Genomic DNA, 21,539 nt, shown 5'->3' with positions numbered 1-21,539 from the left:
ACAATATTGGTAAAATATAGGTATGTTTGAGAAACTATGCAAATTCATGAATAAACCATCCTCACCCATGGTACAGATCTGTGAGAAGCCTTAAAATAAATATATGTTAATTGCAGTAGCATAATCTCACAATGGAAAATTCAGAAAGAGCCAAATTTTAATTTGAGCAATTTTAAGAAATAATTGTTTTCAACAAAATGTGATTATGGCTTATAGGCAAACAACCCCCCCACTATATTCTGTTTTGCAGAAAATTGGAATATAATCCAATAAAAACGGTTATTTAATATAAAACGTTATGGCCAGCATAATAATATAAGATTGCTGATTTGACAGTTCCAACAGACAGCTATATCTACACCCTCCACAAGGAGGGTAAGCTACAAAAGGTCACTGCTAAAGAAGCTGGATTTGGTTGTAACTAAGCATAGAAATGGAAAGTTTAGTGGAAGAGAAAAGTGTGGGAAAAAAGCCCATTCAAGATTTTGTGAAAAAATTGCAATATATGCAAAACACTGTCAATGAGTATTGTCATGAGAAAGATGAGAGAAACCAGAGCTGACCTGGACTTCCTTTATACTTCAGCGATGTCATAGGCTTATCGCCTCCATACCACGTTGCATTGATGCAGTAATTCAGGTGAAAACATTCCAACCAAGTATGATGTGGTTATACTGTACAGAATATGGATATTCTTATTACTAATTATTGAAATAAATTAACATTTTGATGTTATTCTAATTTATTACACATTTATATCCTCTTCACTACAATTGAGATAAGGTGCATTGTTCTAAAAGCAACATTCATTACTATAATTCAGTAAACCATGTGCTTTTATTACCAGTGCATATTCATTGAGAAAACAAAAATATGGGTAAGGTGGAAAACTTTGAACACGTCTCAAAAAAAGTTAAAAAGGCGAGCATTTGACTCTTAAAAGAGGTCATTGCTTCTGTTTGGCAACAGGTCAAACAACAGGTTAAGTGCATTAAAAAAAAAAACTTCCAATCATACTTAACCAGTGATAATTGAGCTCAGAAAGCACCACAGCATGAAAGGCTAAATCAGCGATTAGACGATAAACACAGCGCTGTGGATAACTGAGTGGAACCCGGAGCCTGTCTCGACCACATCCTTCTTCTCTGCTGCGGTTCCTCTGACATTACAATGAATGAACATGAGGAGCAGCAATAGCAGCAACACCACCCTCTGTGCATCTTCGCTTTGGACTTATGGTTTGGCATCATGAAGGAAGGAACGTAGGCAGAAAAAACAGGTAGCTTATAAAATAATGATTCTGAGTGGAGTTTTAGGTGTCGATGTGTTCACTAGCCAATCCCATCTAATATAGAACAATGTACAGAAAAAGGTTGTGCGAAGCCACAAAAAATGCAAACACCCTGAAACAGAATTCATATCCCATTTTGATAATTCACGTGATTTTAGTCTGCCAAATCAACATAGGTTTGTGCATAAAACATAAAAAATTCATACTAACATTTTATATAAACTTGGTGGGCTTTCCTGAGATCTGTGCAGTGTTATTGCCAGGCAGTAGCACTCAGACAAAAATAGATATTAACTAACTTATTAAAGGACATAATTTAAATTAAAATGCTGAACCTAAATTTTTATCAAATCAAATTGGCTGCGGAAATAAGCAACCCAGCTGCACAAATCTTGGATCATTGAATTCTGCTTCAAGGCGAAATTCTCCCTTAAAAGTTTGAAATAAAAAAATAGCACATAAAGAGAAAAAAAAAACAGAAAAATAATCTCTATAGACTGAGCTAGTAGAAATAAAATAAATTAGCATTTTACATAATTTTCGCCTTAAAAACAACAGTTGTAAACAAAATAATCATTGTGCTGCTAACAAAAGCATCTATAGGACACTCGTCTCTAATATGTGTGCTGGGTGTGTTCACAAAAGCTCCTTCTTTAACAGCTGCCACATGTGTAAAAAGTCCAAGAATCCTTCATTTGCTCTGAAAAGGCAAAAAACTGCGTGTTCCAAAATCAAACAGCACTTACAGACAGGGTGATCTAATATACACAATGTACATTCATGTACAGTATATACAGTACGTACATCAAACCAATGCACAGATGGCAATTACGTTTTCAAGATAGATGCCGGTAAAGGAGAAATGTTTACGATTCATCCCAATGCTGAAGAAGCAGAGCATTGTTTACATCACTAAGTAAGGTAAAAACAGCAAATGTGCACTATGCCTTTGTCTAGGAACTGAGGGAAAAAGAAAGAAATTTCATGCATCTGGAAAGGTTTGAGCTGATTAAATATATCCTATAGTGTTACTGACAGCCTGGTTGTATAATATCACACAAAAATGCCTTTGCACATTCTCCGAAACAAGTCCAAAGATTTGTGTGACCATTTGTCCCGAGGATGCTACATTACTGAGCTTGAATAAAAAGAGAATCAACCTTCAATACACATCATAAAATGTAAAACAAGTAGACAGTTACATCTGAGAAATATGCTGATGTGCACGTCAAAAGGCTGTACTGGAAATATCGTTGCACCCTGTGGATTACATTTGTTGTGTCATCAGTGCTCGTAGTGGTGGAAATAGCCTTCTCGGGTCTCTACTGCAGGTAGCGGTAGACTTTAAAGCAGTGGTTCCCGGAGTCTGCCACCGCCACATGGCCGTCAGATGTAAGGGCCAAGCCCTGAGGGCCGTAAAGCGGATCAGCGGACGTGTTGATGTAGGAGAGGAAGGACCCTGAACTGTCAAACACCTACAGCAAAGAGACCACACCTAAGATGAGTGACTAATATTGGACTAATATTGTGTCCTTTTTGATTTTATAGAAGTCTGTATTCTAAAGCAAACCTGGATGCGACTGTTGCCCCAATCAGCAACAATAATGTTTCCATTGGCATCAACAGCCACGCCTGTTGGGGCATTGAACTGGCCGTTCCCCTCACCATGGGAACCAAATTTATACAGGAACTCCCCGTCAGCATTGTACACCTGTCAGTGGGATTAAATGTGGAAAAGAAGAAAAAAGAAGCACTGTTACTAACGTAGAAAATATGCATACAAAAAGAAAGAATACAAAGCCTATTCAATTCAATTCAGTTTATTTATATAGCGCCAATTCACAACACATGTTCCTAATCCATTTGATAGCAACCAACCAGTCAGGTGAGACAACTGCTAGACTTCTGTTTCTCAGGTTGTTTGGTTAAACTGCTACTTTTCACACTAAATGTAAACCTTTAGCTGTAAGAAGGAGACTGGAAAATAAGTTGAGGAAAACTTTACAAACCATATATAAGAAGCCCCAGCAAGTTATTACAAGTCTTCCCAAAAGCATTTATGAGGTCCTGATGTCTGTTTAAAAAAACTGTTTATAAAGTAGTATCTCCTCTGCCCTCTTAGACCCACAGCTCCTTCAGACTCTGTTGAAGGTGTCATCATCAGCATAAATGTCGTTAATTTGGGGATTTTAATCATGCATTTGAATGGGTTTTTTTTTTTTTTCAGGGTGTAACCATTTTACAACGTACAACTTAAATAATTTTTATAAACAAGAGTTGTCTGCAAAGATTTTAATTTGTGGTCTGTTTACTCTTTACTCACCTTGGGCCAAAATTATACATACATATAGGCTCAAGTAAATACATAATCCTGGCTGGATTTTTGTCCACTATTGTTGGCCGAATTGATAGTAGTTTTCATGTAAATTCGTTGGTTCTGGGGCACTGTCTGGCTTTGGAGCATAGTCCATAAATTCAAATATGGTAGAGGTCAGAGCCATTCCAGAAAAATAATGTTAGGTGCTTACTCATCCCAAAACCATTTATAATGTTTGTCTAGGATCACTGACCCTATTGGAACACCCAACTGTGTCAAAGTTTTACTCATCTGACCTACTCACTGTCACCGTGAAAGGAAATAGATCAAGATGTTCAAAAACAGCCTATTGACCACCAAGGCTCAAGGTTATCATAAATTGGAAGAAGCTGGAACATCAGTGTCCCTGTCCATAGTGAAGAGAGTTTAGCATAAACATGGACTGCAAATATGTCGACTAAGAAAGAAGCTGAAGCTCCAAAATTAAAACTTTCAAGCTTGAATGAAATTTGTAGTTGCCAACATGGACAAGCCAAGTGCCTTCTGGAGTAAAAGTTTATAGTCAGAAAAGACAAATATTGAACTATTTGGCAATACAATTACAAGAAGAATGTTTGACGGAGCTAAGGCGAGGCTTTCAAAATAAAGAACACTGTCAACTATCAAGCATGGCGGTGGAAGCATCGTGTTAAAGGTGTACAGAAATAATGGAGATGAAGGATAACCTCCAAATTTATGAAATGCAGCTAAAACTAACAGCTAGATGAATGAAATGTGGAAATATCTGGGTGTTTGTAAAAGACAATGATGCCAAACACACATCAAATGAAATGGATAAAACAGGCGCTTCTGTAAACGGCTTCCCCTCTATGCTGGGTCCATGTCAGGAAAATGACAACTATAAATCAGTTCTATCGTTTCTGATAAGAACAGGGAGCTTGTTGATGGCAACAAGTGGGGATAAGAGAAACTCCACAAAAAAATTCAGAAATATGCACCCAGGTCGTCTCCTTGTACAGTACAGACCAAAGGTTTGGACACACCTTCTCATTCAAAGAGTTTTCTTTATTTTCATGACTATGAATATTGTAGCTTCACACTGAAGGCATCAAAACTATGAATTAACACATGTGCAATTATATACTGAACAAAAAAAGTGTGAAACAACTGAAAATATGTCTTATATTCTAGGTTCTTCAAAGTAGCCACCTTTTGCTTTGATTACTGCTCTGCACACTCTTGGCATTCTGTTGATGAGCTTCAAGAGATACTCACCTGAAATGGTTTTCACTTCACAGGTGTGCCCTGTCAGGTTTAATAAGTGGGATTTCAAGCCTTATAAATGGGGTTGGGACCATCAGTTGTGTTGTGCAGGAGGTGGATACAGTACACAGCTGATAGTCCTACTGAATAGACTGTTAGAATTTGTATTATGGCAAGAAAAAAGCAGCTAAGTAAAGAAAAACAAGTGGCCATCATTACTTTAAGAAATGAAGGTCAGTCAGTCCGAACAACTGGGAAAACTTTGAAAGTGTCCCCAAGTGCAGTCACAAAAACCATCAAGCGCTACAAAGAAACTGGCTCACATGAGGACCGCCCCAGGAAAGAAGACCAAGAGTCACCTCTGCTGCGGACAATAAGTTCATCTGAGTCACCAGCCTCAGAAATCGCAGGTTAACAGCAGCTCAGATTAGAGAACAGGTCAATGCCACACAGAGTTCTAGCAGCAGACACAACTCTAGAACAACTGTTAAGAGGAGACTGTGTGAATCAGGCCTTTGTGGTAAAATAGCTGCTAGGAAACCACTGCTGAGGACAGGCAACAAGCAGAAGAGACTTGTTTGGCCTAAAGAACACAAGGAATGGACATTAGACCAGTGGAAATCTGTGCTTTGGTCTGATGAGTCCAAGTTTGAGATCTTTGGTTCCAACCACCATGTCTTTGTGCGGCGCAGAAGAGGTGAACAGATGGACTCTGCATGCCTGGTTCCCACCGTGAAGCATGGAGGAGGAGGTGTGATGGTGTGGGGGTGCTTTGCTGGTGACACTGTTGGGAATTTATTCAAAATTGAAGACATACTGAACCAGCATGGCTTCCACAGCATCTTGCAGCGGCATGCTATTCCATCCGGTTTGCATTTAGTTGGACCATCATTTATTTTTCAACAGGACAATGACCCCAAACTCACCTCAAGGCTGTGTAAGGGCTATTTGACCAAGAAGGAGAGTGATGGGGTGCTGCGCCAGATGACCTGGCCTCCACAGTCACCGGACCTGAACCCAATCGAGATGGTTTGGGGTGAGCTGGACCGCAGGATGAAGGCAAAATGGCCAACAAGTGCTAAGCATCTCTGGGAACTCCTTCAAGACTGTTGGAAAACCATTTCAGGTGACTACCTCTTGAAGCTCATCAACAGAAGGCCAAGAGTGTGAGGAGCAGTAATCAAAGCAAAAGGTGGCTACTTTGAAGAACCTAGAATATAAGACATATTTTCAGTTGTTTCACACTTTTTTGTTCAGTATATAATTCCACGTGTTAATTCATAGTTTTGATGCCTTCAGTGTGAAGCTACAATATTCATAGTCATGAAAATAAAGAAAACTCTTTGAATGAGAAGGTGTGTCCAAACCTTTGGTCTGTACTGTATATTCATTCCAACATGGAAAAAGAACTGTTCAAATGCATCATTAAAGCTATGAACTATGAGGGGAACATTCATGCTACTAATGGGTGTATGTAAACCCCCAACACTGTAACAGGTTTAGCTTAGGTTGTGAGTGACATATATTCATCTGACATTAAGGCAAAGGGTCTTACCTTGACCGAATGGTTATGAAAGTCTGTTACCACAATCTCATTTTTGTTATTAACAGCCACAAAGTGAGGACCTGAAAACAGCAGAGCGAACAAAAAGGGGAAAAAGTAACTATTAGCTATCACCTGATGTACAACATGCAAGAGGAAGTCCCACAAACTTTGAAAACAAAAAGAGAATCCTCTCAGCGACAATCAATAGGTTGATGTGTGAAAAGACGTGAGATGTGACAGAGCTGATGAATAAACATTTAAAAGAAGATTTGTTTTTCCAGTTCAGACTCATGAGGAATTCATTACTTACTGAAAAGAGGGCCAGATTTACTAAGCTTTGATTCCAGTGCAATGTTTGCACCACTTTTCTCTAAAAGAAAAAAGAAGTGAGATTTAAAGAGCATGTGAGTTTCAGCTTAATAGGCCCAGTAACAGAGGGACAGCAAAACAAGCAATACTCATGTTTCCAGCATCTCAGTGAGGCACAAAGGCTATCAATAACATACCGCTTCATACATACGTTTTCTGTCAGATCTATGTGTCTTACTGGATTTGGTTTTGTGTGACAGGGAGTATATGACTTGCTAGATTATTTATACAGTTTGAACTTTCCAATGTTGTTACATTACAACCACAAACATCAATCTGTTGGAGATTCTATCATAGACTATCACAAAGCAGTGCATTATTATAATGTGGAAGAAGAGGATATGTTGTATTTACATGAGTTCAGCCGTGCTGAGTTAATACTTTGTAAAACCACCAATCGCTGCCATTAATGCTGCAGGTCTTCGGGGGTATGTCTCTACTGACTCTGCACATCTACAGAACAAAATTGTTGCCCATTCTTCTTTGCAAAGTCATTCAACTTGTGTCAGATTGGATGGAGAGCGTCTGTGAACATAACTTTTTAAGTCTCACCACAGACTGTGGATTGGATTTAGGTCTGGACTTTGAGTGGGCCATTCTAACACAACATTTATAGCTCCAGCTGTATGGTCCTGCAGGGAAGAAAAAAATCCAGCTCAGTGCCACATTTTTTTGCAGCCTCTTTAATGTTTTCTTCCAGCATTGATCTTCAGTCATCTTCCCATCAAGTCCGACCAACCTCCCTGTTCCTGTTGAAGAAACACATCCACGCAGCATAATGCTGCCATCATCCTGTTTCACTGTGGGGATCTTCTGGTTGATGTGGAGTGGGAGTTTTTAGAATATTTTGGATAACAGCTAAAGATAATCTGTATTGGCTTCATCTAAACCAGAGCACCTTCTTTCACAAACTGGACTTTTTATGGTTCTTTCATTGCTCCCCCTTCTTGTCATTCCTCCATAAAGGGTAGATATGTGGGGAGCACAACAAACACCCTGTTAACAAATTCTTCCACCTGAGCTGTGAGTCTCTGCAGCTCCACAGAAGTTGCTCTTGGCTGTTTCTCTGATTAATGCTAATTTTGTCCAACCTGTTAGTTAGGGTTGACGACCATTTCTTAGTAGGTTAGCAGGCGTCCCACCCTTTATATTTGGATTATAGACTTCCCATTTAGTCGACTTCTGGGGGTTGCACTGGATTTTTTAAAGGGGTATCAGTGTTAAGCGGGCTGAGTATATTCATATCCATAACAACCGCATATACGTTCTCCTTCCTCTTCACAATTATATACTACTTTGTGTTTGTCTATCACATAAAATCCCAATAAACAGCAAGTAGTTTGAAGCTATAATGTGGCAAAATTTGGAGGTGTATAAACATGTTTTGGGTTATCAGTGCAAAAACAAAAGTAAACATGCAGATACTAGTGAGACCCTAAACTTAAAGAAACAGAAGCATGCTGATAACCGAAGCACTTTTAATATGAAACATTAATATGTGTAAATCTGGTCCATATCATGCTGCTTCATTTGAAGTACATTTCCTCTTGTAGCAAGCATTGATTAAACAATTACACTGCATGTTACATGTAACAGCACAAAATACCTGCAAAGTGTCTCTCCGAGGTTCCTCTGGCTCCAAACTTTGTCACCAGCTTCCCATTTGATTGGAAGATGAAGACACAGCAGGCTTTGTTATCAACAGTGATTATATGTCCATTTTTATCCACAGCCACACCTTTGGGTCCCATCAACCTCCCAGCACCAATTTTATTCTGTGGTGGTCAAAGGGATATTTTGATCATTCACCTTACACTCTTCACATATAGTATGTATCAAAGAAAACTATTCCAGCCAAAAAAACGCTCACCTTAAACTTGCCATCTGATGAGAAAATGCTAATCCATCTGTTGTCATAGTCGGCCACTATTATGTCTCCGTTCATGTCCACCGTTACACCCGTGGGACGCTGCAGCTGTCCTGGGGATCGACCCCGCACACCAAACCTCATCTTAAACTGGCCGTCATTAGAAAATACCTACACACACACAAATAAAAAAAAATGAAGTTGCAGGGGGAACTAAAAGGAGATTTATTTTTTCAGGTTATGATAAACAATGACCTGTATACACTGGTTGTTGCTGTCTGCAACCACGATCCGTCCATTGGTGGAGGCAGAGATGCCCTGAAGGTTTGTGAACTCGCCTTTGTCCCGCCCTCGTGTCCCTATCATATAAACATACCCTTATGGGCCATTTTGAATTTATATACATTACACATTTACATTACATTCAACAGTTTTCCACCCACCAACTCTGTAGATCAGCTCGTCCTCTATTGGGTTTTCCTTTTTCTTGGTGGTGCTGTACATGCTGGAGGGCCTGCGTACAGCCTTCTGTCGGACATGGCCCCCTCCTCCACTTGGGGACTTTACTCTTCTCTTCACATCTTCTGGCGACTGCAGGACATCTGACAGCTTGACAGCCCGGAGGCGGAACGGGCTTCCCCTTACAGGCTGTTCATATAACAGCAGAGAGAAGGTGAATTCTCCCTCAGAGCGGAGGGAATACCCAACCTCGTAGGTGCCATTCTTGTTGTCTACCACCTCTGCTTCAGTGCAAACTCCATCTGCAGAAACTATTTCTGCCTTAAGAACAGCGTTCCCAGATTTCACCAATTCTCCATCCTTGTCTTTGGTGGTAACAGTTATGGTGGTGTGCTGGCCAACTACTGCATGTCGCAGGCCTTCACCAGTGGCGACACTGGTATGGCCTACGGCCCCAGTTGTAATGAGGACCCCCAGGTTCTGAATAGAGCGCCTAAGTCCATCTGTCTCTACCTGGCATTTTAAGTGTCCATTTTCATGAGGATGCTCAGGGAAGCTGTGTCTTGCCAGAGCGCTGACCCGCTCGCCCATTTGTTTCTGAACCAGCAGGATCTCAGTGGCACTGCCATGGCTAAGAGCATGTTCTGTGAAGCTGCCGCTGCTTTCAATGTTCTCTTTGCCCTGAAGCAAAGAGGCCAGCTGGGTCTGAAGCACCTAAAATGCATCAACAAAGACACGTGATACAATAAGCAAGGCACATGCAGTGCCTTGGATAAGTATTCATACCCACAGTACAACCACAAATGTTAATGTATTTTAACAGGATTTTATCTGACAGGACCAACACAAAGCAGCAAATACTTAGTAAAGATATAAATAGTAAAGAAAAATGATACACTGTATATTTTTTACATAGAGAAATCTGAAAAGCGTAGCACATTTAGCCCTCTTTAATCCGACACTCTTATATAAATACCCGTGCAACTAACTGCCTTTAAAAATCACCTCATTAGTATATAGTAGAGTCCAGCTCAGTAATTAAACTCAGTATAAAAACAGCTTTTCTGTGATACCATTTGAGGTTTGTTAGAGAATTAGTAAACAAACAGCACCAGGCAGATCAAGGAACACAGCAGACAGGTAAGGTTTAAAGCATGGATGTCTAGGTCTTAAAACACCTGCTTTAAAATATCTCAGAGGATAGCACAACTGCTAACCTACCAAAACATGGCCGACCAACTAAACTGCCAGGCCATGCAAGGAGAGCAGTAAGCAGACAAACATTCAAGAGGCCTATGGTAACTCTGGAGGATCTGAAGAGATAAACAGCTCGGACTTTCGGTGTGAATGTGTAAAGCTGGTAGAGACATACCCTAATTCTAACTGGAGCGAGGCCAAAGTTAAATTAGTATAAAAAAAATGTCTCTTTTTTCTTTCTACTTTACAATTCTTGGCTACTTTGTGTTGGTCTATCTCATAAATTCCCCCAAAAGGTTCTGGAGGTTGTGGTTGTAACCTGACAAATTTGAAAAAGTCAAGGGGTGTGAATACTTTTGAAAAGAACTGCATTTAGGCAAGCATTGCTTAAGCTAATGCACTTAAAATTATAGCATGTGCATCTTCTACCATAATACAAATCATTATAATCATAGCTTGCTGACCTTTTGCTTGGTGCTGCAGATGTTTTCCACCTCTGTAATAAGAGCAGTCTTGCGTTGGTGCAATGCCTTCTCAAGCTCGTCAAAAGTATTACTGATATCCGTCACTGCCTCGTTTTTCCTCTCCGTTAGCTGCTTGGAGATCTCATTTACCAGCCCAATGGCAGCAGTCAGCTGAGGTAATCTAACAGAGAAATAACAAACGCAGGTTAAAAACTTTCTAATCTATTTGGTGTCAATGTTTCTAAAAGCTCCAGAAGGAAACCTCAGATTTATGATTTATTAAATCCCTGAAAGCCATACCTGTTGCGCACAGTGTCCAGCTGGTTTTTAAGAACCGACTTGTGCTGCTCCAGCACATCCCTCAGAGGAACGGTCACATGTTCCCTGTGTTCCCCTTCTGTGCACTCCAGACACATGGCTGTCTCACATGACTCACAGTAAAACTCCATTACCTACAGAGGGTGCAATACAGCATCAGACAAAAGAGGAACAAATTCATCAAAACTGATTTAAAAAAAGTGTAAAAGCTCTGTTTTTAATGTGGTGGACATTTTATTCGGGTTTACTTTTCCTTCGTGGTTGGGGCAAGAAAGGGGTTGACAGGCTGTGACTGCATTGGCTGACTCGAGCACGTTGCACGCCTCGGCTCGACTGCATTCTGTGTCTCGTTGTAACACTTCCATTAGGTTTGTGATGAAGAAGTTGTTCTGTAGGGCTGCCACGCCCTTCTCCGGCAAGATAGACGTCTGTCTGCATACTGGACAGGAGAGTGTCAAAGACTGGGGAGGGATGTAGTTCTGTAGACATCTACAAGAAAAACAAGAAAGTATGGAAATACAGCTATGATTAGGTGTCAGCAGTCTGAATCATCGTTTCCATTATTTTCACAGATCTCAAAAGCTTGACAATATGCTGTAAACTACAGAAATCAGTTTTATCCAATAACCCTAAATAACTGAAATGGCTAATAAAACATGAAAAAAAAAAACTCCAGACACAAATGTCCAGAGTTTTCACTCCATTTTAAATGGTAAAACACAAAACGTTCACTTCGAACTACAGTGGGGGGTTTAAATAACATGCAAAAGCCAGAGACTGGAGGGAAAGACAAAAGGAAGGAAAGACATAAGGAAGGACAAAATGAGAGAAAGGAAGGGAAAAACAGAAGGTCATGTGGAAGGTAAGAAAGCAAGGCAAAAAGGAAGGAAGCAAAGGTACACAAGAAAGAAACTGAAGAAAGGAAAGTAAAAAAGCAAGAAAGAAAGAAAATATAGAAGGAGGGAAAGGAGAAAATGGAAACAAAGGAAACCTGCAGTTCAGAATATGTGTGTGGTCATATCAATCACAGTTTTCCAGTCACTTGACAAGAAAACTAAAATCAGATCTGAATAACAGAGATCTTACCTCTCACAGAATGTGTGCAGGCAGGGCAGAACCTTGGGGTTGTGATACCGGTCCAAACAGATGCTGCAAACCAGGAACTGCTTGTCTATCTGCCTGACCACGGGGCTGGTGCTGCCAGTCTCACGCTTAGCCATAATGAGTGACATTCAAAAGAGGTGGGGGGTAAGCGGACCACTTAACCTGCACACATGAAGAGGAAGAAACAGAGGAAATGTTAAGAAAAACCTCGAGGAAATTGTCATAAAGGGTGAGGAGGGTGTGTTTGCTTGAACAAACTGAGGAGAAGTGAGTCATAGTTATGCTGGGATTATAAAACCTCCTTTAAATCCTGTACCGGCTGGTATTCTATACTCTCCCTCTCTCTCTCTTAACAAACTTTGTCCAAGGTTTAAAGACATTCAGGCAAAGGTCATTTGACTCGACATGTGAAAAAGTCCAACAAGTTAGGGCAGTAGAGGAAAGAAAATCATGTGATCAAAACCACAGCGTAAAACAATGAATCATAAAATCTTCCTTGATCCAACATCCCAGTGCTTAGACTGCTCTGTACAAATGTTTATAATAAATTTACAATATTCATCTCATGTTTGATTCCTGGTAATAAATTGAATTCCAGATAAGAGGCTGTTCCACTGGTTCTCTGCCTAAATGTAACAGTATCACTGGGTCAAGCACAGATTAACTCCGCATGTCTATGATGTGATGTACATCTGTCATGTTGCACACAAGCACCATTAGAGATTAAATCAGATCCACAAAACATGCAGCAGACATGTTGCATCATTAAGAACAATCAGAACGGTTATGAAAGCATCAACCTATATTTTACATCTGAGTCAAATTTCAGGTCGCAGCTTGAGAGAAAAAGCAAATAAAAAAACAGGAACAATGTGAAGCCACACTATTCCTCCTCATTTACTGTAAAATATTAATAGGAAACCTCTCGCTATATCAGGTTGATATAAAAGCTAAAACTAAAAGAAGCATTTTTAACCTTTTGCTCTAAATATATACTAATCAGGCGTTTTGTGGCCGATACCAATTAAAGTTTTCTGTGAGGTCTGACCTGCATATTCTGATTTTCTTTTTAAAAAGGAATACATTACATATGAAAGAAACAAAGTGTGCTATAAGTTCTGTGGTAGAGGTTTCAAATTCCCCAACCTTCATCAAATTTTTATCGAACCCGAAAAACATGCAACCAATCACATGGAAAGTTTTTAGTTTTAATGCAGTTAATAGGAAAAAAAAAAGACAGATCTTTCAGTATTGACCAATTCCAAACTATGGTCAATAGCTTGTTGCATCTCTACAAGGACATATGCAAATGCATCCTCCTTTTAGTAAACATAGGAATTAAACTCATCCGGAAAAATAAATGTGCATAAACAAGCAAAACCAATACCAGAGTAAACTGTAAATTGCATCATGACTGACCTGATGCAACCACAATTTAAATAGTAAACCAAACACTAGACCCAAATAATACTCTGTTACAGATATTACTCTATCACTAAGTATAAAACATGTATTTTCTCCAAGTGATGATACAAAATAAAAGTTAAGAATGCTTAAAGGTTATGGATGTAAGGACATTGCAAGTTAAATATCGTGGTGATTGATATTGTTTGTGATTAAAACACATTTTCCTCACTAATCTCTCCCTTTTCCATCATTATCATGTCATATTCCCACCAGTCTCCCTGACGTTTCTGATCTTGGTCACTAGGATCTATCTCAGATGTGGGCATGAATGACAGTGGAGGTCCAGTCCAAGCAGCTAAATGTATTATTGAGAAGGAGTTTCAATGCATGGGACCTAAAATATTACAGCCTGCCAGATTTTAAATCGATGAAGCCCTTTGTTACTGTGATATTGCACACACTGCGACACCGCAATTCAATAGATTTTGCAGCTTTAAAGAAAATGAATGGATCGAGCACATCCTGCTCCCTGCAGAGCTAAACACTGATAACATGAGTCTGAATCCACGCCTTCTTGCAATATTAGGTTCAATCTAATTTCTTGTTAAAATTTAAGTTAACAATGGCTTAACTGATCATGAAAAAATGATTTGGCTAAAATCCAAGCAGAAGGTTAAAGCTTACTACACTTTTAGCTTCTACATTTGCCTTAAAGACATGAGATCTTTTTCTTTGACAGTAAAAACAAGGAAATAGGAAGCTTTAAAATCACCCCTCCCCAAATTCCTTCCAGTTCCTTCCCCTGACTCCTAGCAGGCTGATTTCAGGAACCACCTGTCTGCCTGCCGAGGATGAGGGGGGGGGGGACTCCACTGCCTGTCTCACTCTATCTAGCAGGGCTCAGATGCAGCTGTTCCTCTCTGCAGCAGTGAAACAGCTTCTAACAACAATATCCCAGCTCTGCTCACAGCTATGCGCCATACTTCATCGTCTTTTTTCCCCTCTTTCAGTTGTATAAATGCACTCATAGCAACAGAAGGGTTCATCTTAACCACAGACCTTTTGCAAATGGAGGATTTTCTCAGGCACACAGATTATTTCTGCTTCCCAAGTGATTAGAAGTAGATTTCCTTTCACTGTCCACACAAGGCCTCACCCAACCATGTAAGCCTCCCCTTTACTTGTCTCCCCTGACTGACCCTCCCCTCCCTGTGTTGTCTTCCCTGCAGCATGAACAGAGACATCAGGAGGAAGCTGGATGAGCCAAAGCTTCCAGGCTCCTCCCCCTTTCGGCTCGCTAGCCGCTCATGCTTTTGGATTGCAACCATCTCCCCCACCTTCGTTTCCCTTCCTCCCTGCTTCTCAGTTCTTCCAGCAGCCCTCCTTGGCTCAGTTCCTCCCCCTCGTCTCACCACAGAAAGATCATCTTTCTTTAAAAACAGTCTTAGCCTGACAGCAGTCCTTAGAAGTTCCCTGTCTACTAAAAGAAAAGCTTAATAATTAGAGCAAAATGAACACCTTAAAACCTATAAATAAACCAAATCATAGACCAAAGCTCTTTAGGATTTACATGTTACAAAAGCCACCCTGAAACCAAATCAGTCTCAAAAGAAAGAGGGGAGATATGTGAGGTGAGCTCATTAATATGAATTTTCCAGATATATCAACATTGGCATCAAAGCAAAAAACAAGAGTTGTAGTATCAGCAACCAATTTTGATTGATGATGAACATGTATAGAGACTTGCTTTATTAATACAAATGCACAGTGACCACTTCTTATATTGTATGTTAACTTTATCATTTCTATTAGCATACATGGCTTTCTGCTATGTGCAGCATCCAAATGTTAGTTAATTTAGCTGTTTGACTGCAAAGTATTGTTTGGCACTCTCTCCCTGTATTTACAGTTAAGTGGCTTAACGCCCTCCTGCGGGGTCAAGTCCTGTCTGCCATCTGGATTACTGGATCTACCAGATTCAGATGACACCACTGAGCTCATTTAACTTAAATCTGTGGTAAAGATAAACTCTTCATGTGAACAGAAAATATTAAATCACTCACAATGGTTTTCATCAGACCACATTATGCAAAGATTTGGTCAAAACTTTGATTTTAGTATGCTTTTTATGGGCGGAATACATTGTTTGTGCACTCCACACTATTTTATTGAAGGCCAATGTGTCACTCTTTAATTGAATTCAAAGAAAGTGAATGTGGCTGGATTTGGATTCTTAGACGGGACACGTGGCAATAACCTCCTTGTGATTTGTGTGGTAAACTAACTTTACAGCTTTCACTAGATTATCACTTGTAAGCACTTAAACGTTTTGTGTAATAAATGTGATTTATTTTACTCTTACAGTGGTTATAAGTCACTTTGCCTTTAGATAGCAGTTTAATACCTGTTTCAGTTAGGGATGGGCAATATGTATTGTTTAGAAGAAAAATGAACATAATAAGAATTATTGATATCGATAAACTATGATGATGTTTGCAAATCTTAAATGAATTGTCATTTTTCCTCTTTGAACAATTTTTCCACTGTTGGGTCCATGACATCAATAAATATTGTGTTTAAGTTTTTAAAATGTGATTCAATGTAATTATACTACACTGTTAATCAGTATAGTTCCACTACTTAACTGGTAAAATGAAATAGTCGTTAGGTCATTTTTATTTCTGAAGCAAAAGTTGTGTTTTAAGAGCTCTGACTGTATGCAGTAAACATGGACTGGAGTAAGATTCCCACTGTATTATAAGCACGAGTAAAAACACCCCAGTTTCACAGTAAAATAGTATCAATTTAAAATTTGTAAAGAAAAATACATAACACGATCAAACCGTGTTTATTTAAAAACAGCTTGATGACCAGCCCCTACCTTACCAGCTAGTTGTCAAACAGCGTTACCTTAATATGAAGGCTGGCGTTTCTTTAGTTTTTGCAACACGAGGAAATATGTTTTTCACTATCAGAAATATTTCCACTCACCTAAATATGAGTTTGTTGTATATAAAGGCTTGAGGCCTTTTTCAGCCAGCCTATTGGCAGTGCACAGCAATGCATAGGAGAGTGGCAGTGCTCAACTGAAGAAAACTCCAGTCACCCCGGCACTTTCACCAGCATCTTATTAAAGTGACATGACAAAAGTTTTTTGATGATTTTGCTTTTTAAAAACTTCGTATACCTTGATACCTGTAACCGACCCATTCCTAGTATGTAATGAGACATTTACAGCCCAAACAACTGAAAGATTTAGCAATATTTATAGCCACTTTTATCATCTTCACAATAAATGCCATAAAATATTGTTATGAAGTTTTAAGTCATTATCACCTCTTTCTGGTTTAAATGTTTATCTTTAATCCTGTAGTCATTTTATTTAAAAAAAAATATATATAATGGCAATAATACTGAATTGTGTAGGACAGTGGTTAATTAAAATGTAAAAACTGAGCACATTTTGCCCATATCTTTTCTACTACTACATTCAGTCTATAAATGTGTATAAAAGTAAAATATTAAATATTAGGGATGCACCGCTGTGAAAATTTGGGCCAATAACTTAATAATGTTGCCGTTATGCCCGATAACGATTTTTACTATATATTTTGCTATTTATATTATATACATTTTCCGACCCTTTCAACACCGTGAAGAAAAAACGACCACCTCACTGACATTGCTTCTCTGCTTCAGTTAAAAGCAACATAATCCTGCGCTGCATCTCCAGCACATCACATCACCAAACAAATACCGAATGGCCAACCCTCTCCCCTCCCACCTCCAAAACATGAACACAAACGGCAACAAGATGGAAATAAACATCAGTTATTATTATTGACCCAGCTTTACTCATTGGACCGATACGATATGTTAAAAAAAAAAAGACTAACACCAGCCGACACTGATGTTAATGCAGAAATATCGCGCATCCCTAATAAATATTTAAACATTTTTCTACCTCTGTGCTAGACTGCAAGCGATATCCTAATGATAGCTTTGTTCTGCTGTACTCTGTATATGACACTGCGGCATAGGAAACCTGGGACAGTTTATCTCTGCTGCCGGCTGTGTACTGAACAAGCAAACTTTGCCAAAAGCCTCACTGACCTGAAATCAGAAGTGTTGGCCCTCTGTGATGTTGTCAAGATGGGGTTTAAAAATAGACTGCGGTTTACGTTTCAGCCGCTTGCTCACATGTCATCATGCAGTAATTGTTCCTACAGTCTGCTTGGATAGTTTGTAGTTTAAAGGAAAGCTGCAGTGCATTGCACAGAAGTAAATAGTAGTCAGGCAGAAAGAAATAAAGAGCACAGATCAAAGTGAGGATGGCAGCTCAGGAATTGCTCTCTACATTTATCTAAAGTCCCTTGTTAGCAGTAATGCTTTAACTATCTTATTTGAAATTTGAATCTTATGGTTTTGAAGCAAAGTATTCACTAAACAGTAAATCTAGAAACAAGCTGAGTCTATGGAACCTCGTTTAAACAAGTCAAGAATATTGACTGCATTGTTTAATTTGTGATACCAGTAACAATCCAGGGAATGGGAACTGATAGTGACGTTTGAAAATTGCCCACCTTTTTTACTTTTTAAAGGTACGGCTGTGAGGCCATCAGGGGTGCTATGGCTCCATAATGAGTCATCAGTCATTATCCACATACCACACAGTACCTTGTACAAAAACTAACTAGCCCTGCCGCTTACACTTGGCAGCATCCGTTGAAGGAATCTGTCAGAGGGCATCAGCCTCTGTAAGAAGAGGCACGGCAATGAACTTCAGGATGAATGTTAGCTTTTCTTTACAGGAAGAAAACAGTCTGTAGCGTGACAGATCAGGCATCCAAGACTGTTCAGCATAAGACATGATTTGGACCACTTCTGCTTGTATTTTATTATTTTTAAGGAGTTCATCTTGAGAAAAACTGAGTCCCTGTTTTTATTCGTGGACTTCCTGACACTGGACTGGCTTCCTGACACACTTAACTACAAAGAAATGGAATGCATAAGATATCTAAATATGCTCAATACTGCAAATGTATTCTATTTCCTCACTTAGAATAAAAAAAAAATCAAGTAATCGCATCTGTTAGACTGTTAAACTGTGACAACCTCTAGATGTTGATATGAAAGTTACCGCATCATGTTGGCAGATATCACTATCATCATGTGACCCAGTGATGATAAACATTGGCAGAAGACAATACAGCATGCTGGCCTGCAGGCACAACATGCACTGCAGACTCTACGAAAGGTTGATCAATGCATGGCCAATGCCTGCAATATTCATACACCTGCAGAGAGAGCAACAGAACAACTCTGGGCCCTCAGTTCGTGACACGTATTACATAAATAAATACGTTAGCCTTTTGGAACCACACCGTTAATGACTTCAATGACTCTATGACGAGTGAATGTTCAGAATCAGCGATTCAATTAAAGGTTCATTTGAAAATACGTATCTTTGGTTTGGTGAAGCTAAACTTTATTGATACCAGGTAAGCAAAAAAAACAACAAAAAAAACATTTTACATAGCCTTTTATAAAATAAAAGTAAACTTAGTAAATTATAGAAGAAGTGCTGCATGTTAAAATTATATAAAGGGCTGGTTTTACACAGCTTTTGAGCAGAATAAAATCATTAAGTGCTGATTAGATTTCCTAGTTTAAAAGCTAATTAATCCATGTGTTGTGATCAAAAGTCATATTGTACTGACCCATTTTTTTATTGTCTCTTTTGTTGTTCATTATACCAGTTAAAATGCATGGCTGTGCACTGCAGTGAAGTTCAATTAAGAGCCCGTTAAGTATTTACGGCAAGAGCATTTAAAAAAAAAAAAAAAGGTCCAAGCTTGTGTAGATCTCCAATATGTAAGAATTTGGCATCATATCATTCCTACTGTTTAAAGTAATTTTCATTAGATACCATAAAAAGTGCTGAAGTGACCAGTGTTTTCTCTGATCACATAGAGTGCCCCTCCCCCACATGTTGCTGCTCATTGCCAGTTAACTTTCCCTTTGACATTCAGTCACTTAGGAACATTTCTGGCCTCCAAGAAAAATCTTAGTCATATTGCAAAAATTTAAATAGCGCCTCCTATAACTGTTATTACTGCAACGCTGTTTTAAACCCACCCTTGGTCAACATCTAAAAGGCAGTTGACTGCAGGTTCTACTGGAACTGATAATCCGATTCATTAACCAGCTAATGTTGACTTACTAAAAATGTGTCACTCTGCAAAGAACGGCAAAAAGGTGTAATACTCTGAAATTCTAGATTTTTGTAGAAGTATACATATCAAAAGCAAAATAAATGTCATAGATAACATCATTGTTAAAGGATTTTCTGACTGAAAACTATTTTTGGTTTGCTCTGAAGACTGGTTCACCTGTAATTATTAGTATAAGAACAAACATGATCATATTTAAACAGCACATGGAACAACTCTTTTCTTTTTTAAATGATAGCAGTAAAATCAAGTATACATTGTTGCTTTACTGTTTTGTATAAATACCGTGACACAGTGCTCCCAAAGTATATACACATAAGGTTATCGAACTGGTCCATGCCTCCATACAGCATGAGAAATAATAATGCTTATTAGCAGTTTGATCCAAAAACAGAGACACACTGTTTAGGGTATTTTATCAGTCTGTCAGTTATTTTCACAGAGAAAGTTGATTTTACAAACATGGAGTCCCTGATGGATCTTCTTTATTTACAAATAAAGAAGATCTGGGTTCAAAGGTCATGCTGTATCTGGTCAAACTGAAGATACAATTTAAAATCAGTTTCAGGAAATGCACTGTAATCAGTCAGGTTTCCTCAGTATAAACACAAATAAAAAAAACAGTCTAAAGACCATCACCCCAAGTATGAAAACACTAAGAGAAACCTGAATCCCTGACACAGATATGCAACAACTGCTAAGTATCTGCCCTCTGGCGCAGCATCCAGCACCGTCTGGCAACCTCTCAGTGACCCAGTGAAAGTAGCCAGCAGACAAGAAAATCAGCTCAATGCCTCTATAATCTGCTCTCATTAAAGTAACCTTTTAACAAAGTTAAAGAAGCAAGATACGAAATGATATAAAGAACCACAAACACGTCAGCTCACAGTCTCGACCAGGGGTGCAGGAGTGATGCATTGCCTTGCTGTTGCTGCAGTCCAGTCTCACAGGGCTGCCACAGGCAAGCAGAGTGCTGATTTATATGAGCCTCTGAACGCTTCCCAGCTGCAAAACTCTATACAAATTCAGATCAGAAACGCAATCAAGGATCCCCCTAATCCTCTAAACAAAAGAGCATGTATGGCTGATTGCAGGGCCCAGCCCTCAGACTGCAGCAGAGATGCCCACCTGCCACAGAGCCCAGCCGGCAACCAGCTCAAAGCCAAAATGGAGAACTGAGTGGGCTGCTGGAGGAAGCAGAAAAGAATCAGAGCATAGCAGAATATTTTAATGCATAAAAACCTTCCACGAATTCACAGCGTTGGATAATAAAGAGAACATATTCCATAACAAAGTACGCCAGATGATCAAAAATAAGAGCCTCTGTGGATTTTATCAGTGCACGGCTGCTGCTTCAGATGAGTCAATCAATTATTCATCTGCTTCCTCCCTGGTCATTGCATTATGGAGGTACTCCAAACAAGATGAGAAAGCAGAAACACGATCCCACTAAAACAATTCAACAGCACAGATTGGATTGTACTCACATACACTCCCAAACAGGAGGGCCCGGAGGGTCAGCACTGCATGCGGCGGAGAAAGATCCCCATTGTCAGGCTACCCAATTCTTAACGACCGATCCCACAGACAGGGCGACAGAAAGGAAAGGGCAGGGTCTGTCTGGACGAAGACGGGGACAGTAAGGAAGAGGACGAGGGAAAGGAGGAGACAAGAGGCGTGGATTACATGCGGTATTGGTCAATT

General features: G+C 39.4%; 1 protein-coding gene across 1 annotated transcript; it reads right to left on the bottom strand.

The window, feature by feature from the left end:
• Nucleotides 1–818: 818 nt before the first annotated feature.
• Nucleotides 819–21,478, bottom strand: LOC124884187 (tripartite motif-containing protein 3-like). Its single transcript, XM_047391937.1, has 13 exons — nt 21,323–21,478; nt 12,178–12,357; nt 11,340–11,580; nt 11,074–11,225; nt 10,774–10,954; nt 9,097–9,826; nt 8,909–9,012; nt 8,657–8,824; nt 8,393–8,561; nt 6,728–6,787; nt 6,427–6,497; nt 2,862–3,002; nt 819–2,766 (listed from the first exon to the last, which is right to left on the bottom strand). The coding sequence occupies exons 2-13, from the start codon at nt 12,321–12,323 to the stop codon at nt 2,614–2,616; spliced, it is 2,316 nt and encodes a 771-aa protein (XP_047247893.1). The 5' UTR covers nt 12,324–12,357; nt 21,323–21,478; the 3' UTR covers nt 819–2,613.
• Nucleotides 21,479–21,539: the final 61 nt, after the last annotated feature.

Source organism: Girardinichthys multiradiatus, chromosome 18 (assembly GCF_021462225.1).
Source record: "Girardinichthys multiradiatus isolate DD_20200921_A chromosome 18, DD_fGirMul_XY1, whole genome shotgun sequence".
Lineage (NCBI taxonomy): Eukaryota > Metazoa > Chordata > Actinopteri > Cyprinodontiformes > Goodeidae > Girardinichthys > Girardinichthys multiradiatus.
The sequence above is the reverse complement of the archived record's forward strand: the minus strand, read 5'-3'. Positions and strand labels throughout refer to the sequence as shown.